The 17778-nt window shown below is 44.5% G+C and overlaps 1 protein-coding gene across 3 annotated transcripts in view; it reads right to left on the bottom strand.

The window, feature by feature from the left end:
* The window catches only part of LOC146817849 (amine sulfotransferase-like), a 148785-nt gene that overhangs the window by 51698 nt on the left and 79309 nt on the right, over positions 1–17778 (bottom strand). For all 3 annotated transcript variants that reach the window (XM_085611317.1, XM_085611316.1, XM_085611318.1), the window contains 2 exons: positions 16813–17021; positions 6818–6944 (listed from right to left, as the gene is read on the bottom strand). In XM_085611317.1, the coding sequence (XP_085467443.1) occupies positions 6818–6944; positions 16813–17021 (336 nt within the window). The remainder of the gene's footprint in view (positions 1–6817; positions 6945–16812; positions 17022–17778) is intronic.

Raw genomic sequence — 17778 nt, 5'->3', positions numbered from 1 at the left:
TAGTTTCACACTTCTCCAACTTGTTGGTGGTAGGCGATTTCAGCACCCACTTTGACAATACCAACTGTCCAGCAGTCAAAGCACCCTCCTGTCTTTGCCCGTCTATGCCTGGACCGGGCCCAGGGCCATACCACCTGTCCGTTCTCTACCAATATTGGGGCCTAGATTAAGTAACACGCGTGATACTCTTCTAAGCCTCAACTCACCTATGAAAGATCTTTGCCCGCAGCTAGACCTCTTGAAGGAGCCAAAGGCGTGCCCATACTGCAAAACCGACTTCCTTTTCACTAAAATAAAAGTCTGTTTAAGCACGAAACAGGCTCCACACCAGCAAACACCTTCGCATAAGTCACTCCTAGGATTGCTCTTGAAAGCACGCTCTCTGATTAAACACAATATTGAATTCGCAGAGCTGCTTGCAGCACACAATATTGACATGGCTTTTGTCACTGAAGCTTGGGCAGACAGTACCTCTGATCCTGAGTTGTCCTTAGCCATTCCTCAAGGTTACAGGTTAATCAGAAATGATTGACAAGATAAGCGCGGAGGTGGACTAGTGATTATTATCAAGGACACATTGCTGATAAAATGCTCCTCAATAGGAAGTGGTCCTGACTGTGAATTGCTCTCATTTAGAATCACTGTAAGCGATAATTATACATTTAATGGTACATTGCTGAACAGACCTCCGGGGGCGAAAAATAAATTTGAAGAGGTAATTAGTCATATCATTGAATCCAGCACTGGTTCACAGGATTTCTCCATCCTAGGTGATTTCAATTACCATCTAGGAAATGTAAACAACCAATATACAGTCTCTCTCCTAGAGTTGATGGCCAGTGTCTTGATGCAACAGTTGGTTAAGCACTCAACTCATGAGGCCGGTCACACCCTAGATGGAATATTTACATCTAATCCACAACTGAAAGTTCAGAAGGTTCTGCCGATCCCATGGTCAGACCATAAGGCCATTTAGGTTTGTACTTACCTCCTCTCACCATTTTACATGCCCTCAATCCACCTACAGGACATTTAAAGGGTGAAATTGGAAGAATATTTGCCCACAGCAGTTACAACTAGCATCTACCAAACCGAACTTAATGCCCGAAGTAAATGCAGCCACTAACAGCTTCACCAACTGGGTTGAAGCGGCAGTAAACACTCTAGCTCCAGAAAAAACCCTCACTAGTAAGCGCATGAAGAAATCAGAACCTTGGTTCTGTGACACACTACGCACCCAAAAGCAACTCTGCAGAAAAGCAGAGACGCTGGAGAAAAAACTACCCTGAAGCTGAAAAATTTGCATGTATACAGTCTCTGAGCACGTATAAAAAAATTATCTTGGACAAAAAAAATGGCTGCTTCACAGGGAAAATTGGGCAGGCTGGCAACTCTAGTAAAATACTTTTTTCGACCCTAAAGGAATTAGTAACACTACCCGCTCCACCAAAAAGAATAGCAGTGGGGCATTCTGTAATTGACTTGCAGGTTTTTTTTAGGGACAAAGTGCTGTCCATTTTTGATTCCCTCACAGAAAAGGGTATTGATCCTCAAGTGAATCACCCCACCACATCTCCCCTACGACATGGTCATGGTCTGGATTCCTTTGTCTCACCCAATGCAGAACAGATCTCACATATAGTCGGATCAGTTAAATCTGGGGCACCATCAGACGCATGCCCCCCTAAAATATTCGAACTGGCATCTGATGACATCAGTGAGCAACTCAGCCTGCTTTTTAATGAGATTCTCAGGTCTGGCATTTTCCCAGATGCGTGGAAAAGGTTTTCTATCCTCCCCCTATTCAAAAAATCTAATCTGGATCCCAGTGACCACAATAATTATAGACCTTTAGCGAGGATCCCTTTTCCAGCTAAGGTCCTGGAGAAGATCATAAACTCCCAACTTACTGCCTTTGTGTCCTTGGAAGATATGCTGGATTCCTCACAATACGGTTTCCGTCAAGGGCACAGCACAGAGACTTCTCTGGTTATGGCTCCACGCTGGATTCCACTGCAAAGGCCGCCTTGATCCTATTGGCTCTCTCGGCGGCTTTTGACACCGTGAACCATGACATTCTCATCAAAAGGCTCCAAAAGGTGGGAGTTAAGAACTCAGCGCTAAGTCTGATCAAATCTTACATAAACAATAGGCTGCAAGTTTTTTTCAGATCGGCGATTCCTGTTTAGAACAGTTCATACTTCCATGTGGGATGCCCCAGGGCTCCTTACTGAGACTTACTCTATTCAATCTATATGTCACCCCCTAGCTGATGTCATCAGGCAGTTTGGATTCTCACTGGTATCCTACGCGGGCGATACCCAGATTGTAACATCCATCTCAAGCAATCTGGAGGAAACCGGGGCTCGCTTTAATCAATGTATGTTCCACATAGAGTTAGACCGTTGGATGAGTGCAAACTGCCTAAAGCTTAACGGAAGTAAAACAGAGGTTCGCCTGTTGGGATCCGACACCTCCTTTTGGTCTCAGAACTGGTGACCTATGGACATGGGAACTCTTCCCACTCCAATGCATAAGGTCAAAAATCTGGGCATCATCTTTGACGACAGACTTACCTTTCAACATCAAACTAATAAAGCCACCTCTCAGGTTCACTTAACACTAAAGTTAATCCGGAAAGTGAGACCATTCATCCCCCCAGATGCAGTACAAACACTGGTAACAACCTTAGCAATGGCCAGACTGGACTATGGAAATGCCCTTTACTTGGGCCTTCAGACACAGCACATGCCTAAACTGCATCGGGCACAAAATGCTGCCGCCAGGATGCTGCTGAATATTCCTAAGTTCCAGTCTGTGTGCCAAGGCTTAAAAAAAACTACATTGGCTCTCAGTAAAAAAGAGGACAGAATTCCAAGCTCTGTGTCTAGCATATAAAGCTGTACATGGAACAGGACCTGCATACCTGAAACAGCATTTCTCATAGCACCATCCTTGTAGAATGCTTCGCTTGCTCAGAGCAAACTTCTCCAGACACCCAAATTCAGGAAAGTTCACTGGGGAGGAAGCAGCTTTCTCCTGAACACCATAAAACTGTGAAACGTGCGCCCTCTAGCCATAAAAAACTGTTCAACATTACTCTCTTTCAGAAAAGCATTGAAAACTTGGCTCTTCTCAAACTAAATCCAACCTCCTACTGTTCATTTCTGGCAGACTCCTCTGTTGCAGTGCCTAGACACCCTTGGGCATTCGAGCGCTATATACATTTTAAAATCAAATTAATTGATGACATGAAGAGCTTTAAACTCTCCCAACTAGTTCTTACACCCACTCATAGATTAGGGCATATTCTTGACTATGGACAAGGGAATCATCAAAAGTGAGCACAAATGTTTTCAGCCATGCACTTGAGAATTGTTGTCCCACCCAGGACAACTGTGTTGATAAGGCCGGAATACTACTAGACTACTGGCTTAGAGAAGAGTTTGATCAACTTGCCCCTCTTGTAAAGCAAGTCACATGCAGACAAAAGCCTTCTGCTGAATGGTTTAATGATGAACTTTCGATTCTTAAAAAGAAGTGTAAGCAGCTTGAGCACCTTTGGCACACATTTAAGGATCCAGCTTGTCCAATTGACTATAAGGTGGCACTATAAACATATCACCTGCTTATTTATCCTGCCGAGATTATTACACTGAAAAAGTTCAATCTTCCAATAACACCTCACTTGAACTTTTTTCTATCGTCAGATCTCTTACCTCGCTATCTTTAGTCTCACCCTCATCTCTGCCATCAAAAGAGAGCTGCAATACTCTATCCTTTTTTTTCTCTGAAAAAGTGGTGAATATCTTTGCTTCCTTCCCAGCTGCAGCTAGAAACTAACCTCAGCTACAGACATGGTTTGATTCATCAGCTAACTGAGTAATGCTCCTGTAATTTAATCCTGTTCAACTCAAGGAGTTGACTTCCATATGTTCTGTCAGCACATCTGGCTCCCCATTAGACCCAAAAATCTCCATCTTTCACCCTCTTGTGATGAAATCCAGCCTGTCCTGAATAAATTATCTGTCTTCCGGCTGTGTCCCAGTTCTAAACAAAACACTACTCAACCCCTCTAAGCCTAAAAACCACTGCCCTGTCTCACTGCTACCACTCTTCTCTATAGAATGTAGCAAAGCATGTGAATGGGCAGCTTTCCACCTTTATGGAGAATAATGACCTCCCCCATAGTACGCAACCAGGCTTCCATCCCTCCTACAGCACCCAATAGCGCTTGCTACTAGCCTCCGAGTCAGCTCATCAAATTATGGACAATGGTGACTCTGTAGCTATCCTAATGCTGGTCCTCGGAGAGGCTGTTGACACCGTATCCCACAACATCTTGATGGAAAAGCTCTGGAGCTGCATTATAGGTGGGAGAGTATTGCTTTGGCTTGCCTCATTTCTGCAGGGACGTACCTTTCAGGTCTCCCAAAAACCATTCAACTCGATGGTACGACGCTTGCAGCAGGGAGTGCCTTAGGACTCTTCACTGAGTCCAACTTTATCCATATCTATGTTCACCCTCTGGCTGAGGTCATTGAGCATTATGGTTTTATCATCATCTCATACGCAGATGACACACAACTTGTCATCACTGTTTCTCAATAGTGAACATATGGCTTCTTCTCTTTGTCTATGCTTGTCAGAGAATGCAGCGTGGATACTCTCACACTGCCTAAAGCTGAATGCATGGAAAATGAAGATGTTGGTTTTGGGTAAGCACCTTAACATCTGGTCCAATGCCTGGTGGCCTCACAGCCTCGGTCCTTTACTACCTCCCAAGCCTAAGGTAAAAAATTGGGGCATCTGGTTTGATGGAAAACTCTCCTTCGACAACCAGATCATCGCTCTTGCACGGAAATGCTTTGGGATGCTGAGATCTCTGAAAAAAATTCTCCACCTATTACTAGAGTCTGATCAAAAAACTACAGTCCAGGCCCTGGTTATATCCGGACTGGACCATTGTAATGTCCTGTATTTGGGGGTGACTCAATCAGGGGCGGCTCCTTTGCTAAGGTGGAGGAGCGTTGCACCACTGTTCTCTAAGCAGTAGAAAAGGTAGAAATAAAATGATGATAACAAGGTTATTATCATTTAATTTTCTGTTTCTGTGGGGCTGGGTTAGGGCGAGGTGGGGCCTGTTGCTCAAGGAGGAGTAGACTATGCACACTAAGGGGGTCATTGGGATGGTGAGCTGGCTTTACTCCGCCCGCCACCCTAGCAGTAACAGAACCGCCCAACTGCCATGCGGCGGTCCCGCCACCCTAATTATGATGCGACCGCCACGGTGGCGGTCGCATCTGGCGATTTCACATTGCGGCGGGTGCTGCTGGCTGCAGCACTCGCCGCAATGGTGAAATGCCATGTTGTGCCTTTCCATGCACAATGTGGCAGGCACCGTGCGGTGCCTGCCACCTTGTGCATGGACATGCAGGAGGGTACCATAGATACCCCCAAGTGCACCCCCCTACCCCCAAGGGGGCCCGCAACGGGCCCCCTTAACAAGTCCCTGCCAGCCTTTCCATGGGGGCATCACCACCATGGAAAGACCTTTTGAATCCCAGCATCCTAATATGGATGGCGGTGTCTACTAGGCACCTCCACCATATGTGAGCCCCAGCTCCGCCCGGCCGGCAATCGTAATGATTGCCAACCGGTGGTAAAGTGGCGGACGGACTTTCCGTCCGCCGTGATACCCACCGCCATCTTAATCTGGTGGTAGGTAATTCACTTTCGATGGCAGGCAGATTGCCATCGCCGGTGGCGATCCGCTCGCCATCGTAATCAGCCTCTAAGTGTGCACGATTGCTTGGCCAGCCGTCTGGGGCTGACCAAACAGTCATGCCCACTTTGAATGTTCCCCACCAAGGCTGCATTACAGCCCGGGTGGGGAATATGCACAGGATCCCTGTCCCAGTCTGAGCACCAAACCACGGTGCACAAACCAATCTAATTGCTGCATTGCAGTGTTGTGATTAGCTATGGGGAGCCTACGTGCTTCCAGAATCTTCTGCAACGACGGAGAAGAGACAGATAACGGTCATAGCGAGAGGAGGTAAGTGGATTTAATTTTTTTTTATATTTCCCCCTCACTCCACTGCCCCCCACCCCATTCACTGCCAGCCTCCACTGAACTCAATCCCACCTTAGCATGTTGGAATGGGTCCAGAAAGCTGCAGTGTGGGTACTGCTCAATCTAGCTAAGCTTGCCTCTACTGGTACCACACTTGGAAAACTGCACTGGCTCCCGGTAAGGCAAAGAATCACCCTCAAAGCTCTCGGCAACAGCTACAAGGCTCTTTCCTCTCAAGGTCCATCCTATCTTCAGGCGATTGTTAAACCTTATATCCCTTCCAGAAATCTGAGATGGACGAAGCAAAATCCCAAAATTTAAAAGAGTTCCAATTGAAGCTTCTTTGCACCTAAAATCCGAAACTCTCTTCCTGTTGCAATTAGGCAGGCTTCATCTGAAACTCTTTTCAGGAAAAACCAAAAACTTGACTCTTTGGGTCTAGTTGAGAACCGATCAGCATGTTTAGCAATTTTATCCTAGGGAATCAGAGTCCTAGCTCTGGGACACTTCATAAGAAGTAGTGTGCGCTTTATAAGTTTTATTATTAAAATGTGTTATAATTTCCATACCCTTAATGGCATTTCCGTGTATTCCACACAATTATAAAGCAATAACATATAGCCAGGTTTTAGATGCTTCTGTACACTAGGATGCCTAACTGTTCACCATACTTGTATGCTTTTGTTGATTTGCAATGTACACACTGTTAGAATAACCAGATAAAAAATAATTTCACTATACCTTCACCGTTTAGATATTTCTCCATGAAGTGATCTAAGTTTGTGGCTGGTTTAACTATGGGAAAAATCTTTTCAAAATGGTAAAATGAAGTCATAACATCTTTAGGATTTCTGATTATGTAAATAACCTGTAAAAAAAGAAGTACAATTAGAATTTAAGGTATCTCGATACAAAGCCATAATTCTTTATTTGCGTTTAACAAAACATAAACGGTTTGCAAAAGTACTTCTCTCTGTCCTTCCTGTGGTGCACATTCTGCTTCATCATCATTGATATATTGCTGACTTTATCATCATAAAGGTCCATCCTGGACAGAGAGGAGATTCAAATGTTCTCCAAGTTTGCGCGGTGCAAACACCATCCTTATCCAGTCGCGGCTCCTCGAGGGAGTGCAGTGGGGCGAGAGGGGCAGGGTGGGGGGTAGTAAACTCCGGTATAAGGTTGAAGGGAGTTAAGTACATACATAAATAAATAAACTGAATTACATTGCGCGCGCCGCATCGTTATTTTTACCCCGGCCCCGCCCCGCAGCACTTCCTCGAGGAGCCACGACTGTCCTTATCCCTCACGCTGTCAGGTAAAACCTGAAAATCATTTGTCTAAAAACAATAAATACTTAATATCATAAAGCTTGACTTTAGTCAGGATTCTTTAAACTAAATCCAACTTACTTGTGCAGATGGCTTCACTTTTGAGGGAAAGTATGCACAAAAGATGAGCTTGACTTCTTCTAATGTACAAAATTAACCTACTGTAGTGTAATATTGTGCAAAAGTAAACCCAAAATCGGTGGTGTTCTGGAAAGTCAATGCGTGGATACTTGTTGCGTGGATACTTGTGAATGTTCGTAAAAAAAAAATAACTTACGTTTGTGTGCACTCTCACTCCTTTTCTGACTTTTACTTCTTCCAATAACATAAGTAAATATCTTTACATGGTGGGAAGAAAACACACGCACAGCTCGTGGACTTGTAGGGAAAGTATTTCTCCGTGAGAAAAAATAGTTTTCAATGGCGAAAACAAATGTTAATTCGCATATACAATAGCAGTTCCTCTTGCACTGCTGTGCAGTATGTACAACTGCCCATGCGGAAATGCGTCCGTATTCATATTTTTGGATTCCAAAACTGGTCCAGGGTTTTCCTGGAAACCTGCGACTTAGGAAGGTTTGCAGCATAACATTAAACACCTGGTGAATTGCCAAAGTGAGTAATTCCAAACCAACAAAAGGTTACAAACCTTTTTTTTTTTATGATTCATGGGTTTATTTACAAGCCTTTTGTGCCATTGGTACGTCATTTTTTCCCATAATAAAAGTGGATTCACGAAGAAACAGCAAGAAGGTGACCTACAGGCATGATTCCTATCCTTCTGTAAAATGATTATATATTCTTTTTGCAACAGCAGAAAGAGTGAAATGGTTAGTGAGAAAGGGAAAGATGGTATTTGTGGCAGTAAAAGATCGCTGGAAGTGTTCATGGTTCTACTCGTGCCCTACGGCTAGCAACCCTGAACTACCTAATCAAGCAGCTCCAGAGAGTTCAAGCAATGGCAGCCAAATTGGCCCTAAATAGGCCGAGAAGATTCTCCCAATCCCAGTCTCTGAAAGATTTATATTGTCTACCATTAACGCAAAGAATGATGTTTAAGTCCCTTTTCACTGTTTTCAAATACCTACATGATACTGGACAAATCCCCCTGCAGAAGGGACTAAAATGGCAAGCCCTGACAGGAGCTTACACTTCTCCTTGGCCAAGGTGGCCAGTGTGGCTTGATTCAGAAAAACTAGATTAGGAGGACAAGCGTTTATAATTGAAGCAGTTCGACTATTGTATGAACTTCAAGCTGCCCTGAGATTTCCTGCTGATCTAATTCATTTTTAGAAAAGGACTTAAAACATGGCTTTTTCCATAAAGCTAGAGTGTGTTTTAGGATTTTAACCTAGTACTACACTGCTCAGTACTGTCACATTGTATGGTATTTCCTCTATTTTCCCACTAATGAGTAAAACAGTGCCAGGATACCTGTTAAGTAGCAGTACCTCTACAAATAAGCCAAATAAGTAATAAATAAATAAATACATAAACACATAAATAAATAACTTACACTCTGCCAACTGAGCAAAAAGGATTTAGCACAGATGAATTAGAAGCAATCAAATGTATAAAGCTTTCCCGATCTGGGTGTTAATTTGTGGGGGTATTTGTAAAGCGCGGCGTTCGCTATGTTTTGTGAATCTGAACCAATATGTCTTGCTGTTTATGTCACTTCAGCTCTCAAATTAACAGTTTTTCCCTTTCCAAAAATTGACCTGTTTCCACACCAGCCTGAACTCGTGCACGAAGAGAGGCATTATAAAAACAGCAATGTTTGCTTTTCAAAGCTTCTCGGTAAAAAGAATGAGCTCCTAAGCCCACTAATTAGTTAAACCCTATCAGGTTTTCAGAATCTTCACACTGAGGGGGTCATTCTGATGGCGGGTGGATCACCACCGCCTGGCCGGCGGTGGCTATCCACCCACCATCACAACATGATGTACGCCCCGCCATATTATCATGACGGTGGTACCGCGGCAGATGGAAAGTCCGTCCACCGCTTTTCCGCCGGTCGGCAATCGTTACGATTGCCGGCCGGGCGGAGCTGGGGCATAACATGGTGGCGGTGCCTTCCAGCCACCGCCATCCATAATATGATGCCAGGTTGACAAGGCATTTCTGCCATCACAATATGATTTACCCCACCCCATATTGTCATGGCTGGGAGAACCGCGGCGGACGGAAAGTCCGTCTGCCACTTTTCCGCCGGTCGGCAATCGTTACGATTGATGGCCGGGCAGAGCTGGGGCATAACATGGTGGCGGTGCCTTCCAGGCACCTCCATCCATAATATGATGCTGGGTTGACAAGGCCTTTCTGCCATCACAACATGATTTACCCCCGCCATATTATCATGGCTGGGGGAACCACGGCGGACGGAAAGCCTGTCCGCCACTTTTCCGCCGGTCGGCAATCGTTTCGATTGCCGGCCAGGCGGTGCTGGGGCATAACATGGTGTCGTGCCTGGAAGGCACCGCCATCCATATTATGATGCTGGGTTGACAAGGCCTTTCGATGGCGGCGATGCCGCCATGGAAAGGCTAGCGGGTATTGCTTTGGGGGCCCACCTGGGGGCCCCCTGGGGGCTAGGGGCTGCACTTGGGGGGTACATACGCCCCTTCATTGCCATGCACAAGGTGGCAGGCACAGCGCGGTGCCTGCCACGTTGTGCACGGCAATGCACAGCATGCCTCTTTGGCATTGGGGCGGGCGCTGCTTACAAAAGCACCCACCGCAATGTTAAAGATGCGGAATGCGACAGCAAGGCTGACGGTCGCATCCTAATTGATGGTGCGGGACCACAGCGCCGCTGGCGGCCGGTCCCAGCACCACTAGGGTGGCGGGCGGACTGAAGTCTGCTCACCATCCTAATGGGCCCCTGAGTGCGGGAAAAAATGTAATGCATTGCAGTTGATCATTTATATATTTGTTGGTCTGAAATCCAGCCTGAAATTGAATGTTCGGTGGACGCTACATAAACACAGCCTAGTCAATATTTTCACCTCCAAGGGTCTAATGGAAAAATTATCTCGAAATCCCCATCCAATGTTTGCCAACCTCACATGGGTGAAAATATTAGGCTTTTTTGGAATTCACAAATGTTTTCCCGATTATTCCTAAAATCATGTACAGCAGCAGGATTTCATGTGTGCTAGAGTAAAACATTTTAAGCTACTCACTTTCATGTAAAAGCATGTATGTTTACACGAGAAATCCAATGCACTTTCTATCGGTTCTTTCTTTACAAAGAAATAATTTTTCTCCATGAAGAAACGTTTCCCTATAGCACCACCGCAGGGCCGGTTCTAGGATTTTTGGGGCCCTGGGCGAACGGGTAATGTGGAAGGCCCCTCTAATTTGCACAGACTTGACCCATTCAGGGATGTCTGCATCTCAATAGATGCCCCCTGCTCCTGACACAGCAGCCCCTCCCTCTCAGCCACCTACAAGCACCTCTTAACAGCTCACAAAGCGCTGAAGGTGTGAGGGTTTCTTATCTTCAGAGATGGTTAACTCTGCCAGGGAGCTAAACAGCTGGGCAATAATCCTCCCGCTGTGCCTCTGCATTGCTAGGGGGTGGAGGCCTAATTGCCGGACAAACCTGAGTTTGCAACTGGGAATGGGGAGGGGGCCCCCCTCCTCTCTGGTTCCCCTTGCTACACCATAGCAGTGAGGCCAGGGGAGGGGGTCTCCTAAAGTGGCGCACTTGCAAGGTGGCACCTTTCATGCCTTGGTCTAACTCTGTTGCATTGTTTCTGAGGTCCACATTGGAGAGCTGACTACCGACAATACCAGGGTTCTCGTCTCCATCCAACTGTGGAAAGAGAATTTCTCGCGCCGTGAAAGGAGTACATTTCTGATCTTTTCGTGGTGGGAATATGTTGGAAGCACTTTGTAAATACCAACAAATGTGATGGTTTGAAGGTGTTCATAAACACACAATGAACTAGTGCCTTAAATGTCGAATCCGGTACGACTCTGGATCTCAGCTCATAGACTTGCTCGCTTTAAAATCTTAGTGGAAAAAATCCATTCACAAATGTGAAGCCAACTCTTTAGAATTAAATACGTTTTTCTGAACTAGAGCGACTTGCACATACAGGTTTAACATACATGCGTTAAAGTTTTCAGCATGAGAACCTGTAAACAATTGGGTTATTAGTCAGAGGGGGTGGCTACCAACCTTTAGTAATAATCAACATTTTTGTCAAGGTGTACCCTCAAAGTGCTAAATTAACCTGCGCTCAACCCCAGTAGCGATGGCACAGAGCAGACAGGATTAACTTAGGGCAATGAGTAAAGTTTTCATGCCGCACCACAAAATTAGATTTTTGATTTGATTTGATTTGAGGGGTATCTATAGAGCGCAACAAATGCCCGAAGGCGTCAAATAGTCATCAGTAGTAAACTCAAGATACAACACAATAAAAATCCCAAACAGAAATAGGCAAATAGTATACATTTTAATAAAATAACATGACATCAAAATGACATAAATATAATGGGAGAACCAAAGACATATGAAATTTTAAATCTTGAAAGAAAAATTGGACCAAAAAGCATTAAGTGCCAACCATGGTCAACTGGTTGCAGCAGATCAAAACCTAGGTATGATTTGAGGTCATCTGGGATGGAGTGCAGGTCAGACACAGAAAGCTGGTTCAACTCGGTCCGAGGTTTTACCTTGGGATTTATAAAATCTTTAGCCTGGCACGGCAGCAGGCTGTATCCCAAGATGGCTCCAGGAGGTCAGATAGCCATTGGACTTGGTCCTAGTGAAGACGTCAGTTTTGAAGAGAAATGTTCAGTAAAGGAGTAATTAGAATTTTGTGCCCAGGGAAGTACTTTTGCTGGCCTGATACTTTTATGGTGCCTTCGACCAGTCAAGATTTCTACATTTTAACTGAGCGATTTTTTCACAGATTGAAATCATTCATGGGGACACGCCTACAGGCTGGAGCCCAAGAGGGATCCAGAAACCTGTATATCGTCTCTGCAAGGTCCTGCTGAATCGAATTGGCTGCTGTGGAGAAGCTCAGCGGGAGACATCTGAATGTTCAACGCAGCAGCAATGCAACTTGGGTGGATCAGCTTGACATGTTGGTCCTGGTACTTCAGAGGCCTTGAAGTTGAAAAAGTTTTGAAGCCCTACAGCAAATAATCCCATGGCATCCCACACTCGTAAAATGAGAATGACGAAACACTTCTCCCATTGTGGTGAGCCTGTGTACCCACCTAGAGGTGTGGCCAGGGTAATGAGGAGTCCTTACTCTGGAGTCAGTCTAAACCCGTTCTGCGGGCAGCTCCTCCCTTCTGGAATTGGTGCCTAGGTGTTTATGGGAACAAAGTAAGGGGCCTGTCCAGGTGACATCCGACTTCTGTTGACAGGGGAGGCCCCTAAGTTCTTGGGCACAGCCCAACTGGTCATACTATCAGAGGGTACAAACGTACCTTCCTACACCCAGGATTTTGTCTCTGCTCTGGGACCAGTTTTCACACCTCATTAAAGACGATTAACCAGCTGGAAGTCTCATGCAAATGAGCATTCAGGGGTTTCAGTTAGGGAAAAGGTAAGTTTCTAAAAGCAATTTTGCTTAATATTAATTGAAAATCAAACTGCACCATTGAGTTGGGCTTTTAATAAATAGCAAAAAGAGTTGACTCGTACTTCTAGTTGTTTCAGACTGGAGATGGAAAAATCAATATTTAATGTTGCTTCCCAGTGTTCCTCTATAGAACAGCCAGCCTTCCAACAGTAAAAACAGATTTTCAGTGCTAGTCACTGCACCGACGAGGTAACATTACATTTTCTACATGTCTTACTTTTAAATTTCATGCACCCTGCCTTGTGGATTACAAGGCCTTCTTATGTGGGACTTATTACTGTTTAAAAGGTTCATTTTGATAGATCAAATTTACTTGTTACACTGCTCCAGTCAGGCTACAATGGTAAGCCTGCAGTCATGTTTGCAATTGCCACTGTAGTGGATGGCAGAAATAGATGTTGCATTCCTCTAGTAGCATTTAACTTTCAGACCCTGGGTGCACATTGTACCATATACCAGGGACAAACAGGCAAGTTATATATGCCAATAGGAGTATACTAGTTGAACCATTTTAAAAGGGGCAGCACAGCCATGTTACTACTGGCTAGCAGGGTAAAGAGTTCTGCAGCCGGTAAAAACAAAGAGGGCAAAAATCTGAGGGCACACCATGCAAAAGATGATAATTTCCTACCCAGATTTTCAGGGAGTTTTCATTGGATGAACTCCTTGAATTTACATCTCATTAATTTATTCTCACCAAATTAGTTCCTTGAGGAAGACAGCAATTGACATTTAGTGAGTGAAATAAGTTTGATGAGAGTCCCACAGAAAATAACTAACTCTTATATCCCATGAAAAATTGTGTAACTTAAAAAAGTAAATTAGCCAAGGCATCTAGTTCTAATGAACCTCAAGTCAGAGAACCACGTTTTTCAAAGTTCAGCTCATAGGCAGGGAAACATATATCAGCTCCCATTGGTGGGAACATTTTAAAAGCTCCTGCTAGGTGGGAGCATACTTCCCTTCCCTTCCTGATGGAGCATGGGCAGTGAAGTCTTATCTGCTCTCACTCAGCAGGAGCTTTAAAAATGCTCCCTCCGGTTGGGAGCAGACTTTTTTTCCCTGCCCATGATCTTGCAGGCAGAGAAACACGCATTGCTCTCATGTGGTGGGAGCAAACAAGAAACAGTTGCTCCTGCCAGGCGGGAGCAATGCTGGCTCCCCGAGCATGCATGGAGTCGGCTGCAGCCGTGAGGGCCATGGGGCTCTCCTCATAGCCCTCAACTTGTGGATTGTTGGGTGTTCCAGGTGGGCACAGGGGCACTCACTAAAAGAATGACAGGCCCGAGGGGAAGGGGTCCCCTGGGCCACAATAGGCTCAAAAAGGAGAGCCGCCTTCACTTTTCAAAAGGATTCAGCCCCGAGAATGGAGTCCCTGGGACCTACTAAGGCCCAGGGAGGGGTCTTGCACTCCCTCTCCTTAGCACATATAACTCTATTGGCTTGGCAAGAGGGGCTGTGCGCTCCTCCCCTCAAAGGACATTGGGATATGGTCCCTGGGGCCCCTTGTGGCTCGGGGAGAGGAGCCTCGCTGGGACATTGTAATTGAACTGGCCTTGGGGGATGGGCTCAGGCAGGTGGGTTGTGTGAGTCCCCTCCTTTGCAATGCACTTTGGCCCCAGGGTTTGGAGTCCCGAGAGCCCATTAAAGCTCATGGAGGGGGTTTGTGCAGCCCCATCCCCTGTTCTGAGGAATTTCGCCCCGGGGATGGGGTCCATGCAGCCTATTATGCTCAGGGAGGGAGGCTGCATGCCTGACTTTCCTCATTAAAACTATTCACCTCCCAAGGGAATGGGGTCTCTAGCGCCTCACAGTGGCTTGGGGAGAGGGGCCATGCACCCCGTCTCCAAACCAATTGTACGCCACGCCCCCATCCCTGGCCCACACCTAGGGGGTTTTAATTGTAGCATGAATCTGCAAATCCATAGTAAAATGTTTAAAAAATGTTTTTTGCCCCAGGAAGGGTCCCGCTGGAGGTGGTCAAGGTATCCCCACACTGCCACTATACGTTTTGTAACATTATTTTATGACTCTAAGATGGCAGCAAGTCAGCCCCATAGATCCTCCGCAGATTGAATATACAATTTATTTGGGCATTAATTTCTCAATAACTACTGAACAGATTTACACCAAGGCACAAAAAGCAATCTTCCTGGACCAGGTTTTAGCTTTCTGCCGAAAAGGAACCACTCTGTCATCCTCTCAATGTGCTCCCTAGGGCAGTATGCTGTTGTGCGTAACCTCTATGTTGTGTATAGCCACCTCCTGATGGCCTCTTTGCCGATGCGCCTATATTTGCAATATGGTGCAGGCACAAAGGCAAAGGATTTCTTCATCTGCTTTGGGCCATTTGAACAAATAAGGGCACACCCCAGTGGGATCATGCCGTTGTACATTTAACACTAGAATGATCCATATGAAGCCTCTCTGATACCAAAGTGCTCCCAGAGTCCAAAAATTGCAGGCACTTGTCTGTTACACTTTTTGTGGCATTGTTCCAGGAGTGTTTAGCCTACTATGCACCCTGATAACTCTTCTTAGCTGCATCTTCAGACAATAGTCATTTTTGCACAAATTATCACACAGTTCTTAGAGGTTGATTATCTGCAAAGCTGCTAAATAGCAATGGCTAGCCAAGTTAAGATTTTTGGAATGCAGAGTTATATAAATTAAAAGTAATAATTTGCTGCAATATACTCAGAGCTCCTGTACCAGTACTGTTTTATCTAGTTCATTCTTCCTTGAAATTAGAAAGTAGTTATCAACGTTGTACTTTTATGATACCGAGAAATTATGTTTATAAATATGGCAGTCCATTGTGTAATGTCCTGCGGTACACAATCTAGTGTTCCGCAGGAAGCTGTAATGCCAGCCACTCTGTTGAGGGCTGGACACACTGCACCCCCACACCCATCCATCACGGGTGCCTCGAGTGTCGTGGCCCCGTCAATAAAAGGGCCCGGGTGCACGTGTTCGTGGCCAGTTTACTGTACCATCCAGCCAGGTGTCCGTGTCCCTTTTTGCTGTCATGTGGGCATGAGGCCCAACACCACACAAGGCACTGCCATAGACAGAGGACTCCATTGAAGAAATATTATTATCCAAATATCAACGTATCTTAGAAGCAATATGGAAGAGTTCTTCAGTTAAATGTGGGAAAAATATGTAAACTATGTATTTACTTGAAAACTTAATTTTTTTCTGTTTCTTTTTTTATCTCCTCTTCTGCTATTTCGTCCTGTTTTCCTCCTCAGTTATTGTGTTATTATGTCTAGTTGTCAACAGGATAAACTTCTTATTTTTATAGAATGCTTTAATGAATGCTATTTGACAAACTTTATTTCACTTTCATTGCGATATAATGATTTTCATTGATAATTTCCCAATAGAAAATTCAATCAAAATATAAATAAAACATAGATTTAGTTAAAAATAAACGATTCTTTGTTAATTAATTTACTGAGTGAAGTCCTAACATGGAGAATGTATGTTTTTTAAACATGTTTGTAGTGCTACTGTACCTTTTTATTCGTGTCAAATGCTATTCTTACCCTTTAATCAAAGCCAAATGCTATTTTTACAGCAACAAAATACGTTTACTAGTTCATGTGGCTCTATGGCAAAGAGGAAAGAGCTAGTAGTTCAGTTGATAGGGTTTCTTCAGTGTGGGTGGAAGGGTGAATAGGAAGAGAAAAAACACATCATGTCTGTGTCCAATGCCGGTGCAGACTAAACCTTATAACGTCCAGTAAGTGTCAAAATAATGACGAAATAAATATGTAAAATTCCATACCTTCCCCCTTTTGCATTTTAGATCCTTTGGCACCAAATAATATGGAAGGTGAGAACTAAATAAACGTGGTGAAGGACGCTTTTTGTGGTCACATTTTTTCATGTCATATTCAATCCACGGGACTCGGTCAGTATTTTCAATATTTTGTGTTCCATTGCGATGATCTTCGTTACAAATCAAGCTCAGGACTTGTTGGAAAAAGACAGTACCTGTAAAGCAAATGTGGGTAGTTTCAGCTTCTTTACAAATGTGCAAAATCGTCAAAAATAATTGTAATCTTCAATAATGTCTTTCATTGGGTTATTGATATGGATTGTGTCATGCTGCAATGTCCAATCTAAAACACTATCTATCTATCTATCTATCTATCTATCTATCTATCTATCTATCTATCTATCTATCTATCTATCTATCTATCTATCTATCATCTATCTATCGATCTATCTATCGAGCAATACATATATATATATATATATGGTGAAAAAAATGGTGAAAAAAATGCAGCCAATTGAAAGCCTTGATGTATAAAATGGGCTCATTTTATTTAACTGATTGTCTGTGAGCAAGGGCGGATGCCCGAAACGCGTCAGATATTTGTGAAGACTCGGCTTTAAAATAAATTAACAACTTTTGTGCCTGACTTTGGATCTGCGTGGTTTCTGCTTTCCGTGGACACGGATTCTTTTGAGACTGCAAGCATGGGATTTAATGTCGGAAGGTGATTGTGTCCGAGGCATTTCCACTCCCAAGAAGCTGGCTGCTGTGTTCAATCAACTCGCGTTATTTTCCTTGAAAGGGATTTCTTCAACAGCAGCCCCCGTGTTCATTTGGTTCGGAAAAGCCAGGTGGAGGAGATTTACGAGCAGCGTTTGTTTTCAGCATCAAACAACTTTCTGCAACAAAGTAACCTCCGTGGTGAGTGAGCCATAATTATTGACGCGGTTGGGAGGTTGTTAGGCACATGGC

This window comes from Triturus cristatus, chromosome 6, assembly GCF_964204655.1.
Source record: "Triturus cristatus chromosome 6, aTriCri1.1, whole genome shotgun sequence".
Taxonomy (NCBI): Eukaryota; Metazoa; Chordata; class Amphibia; order Caudata; family Salamandridae; genus Triturus; species Triturus cristatus.
Note: the sequence above shows the minus strand (reverse complement) of the source record. Positions and strands in the feature narration are given on the sequence as shown.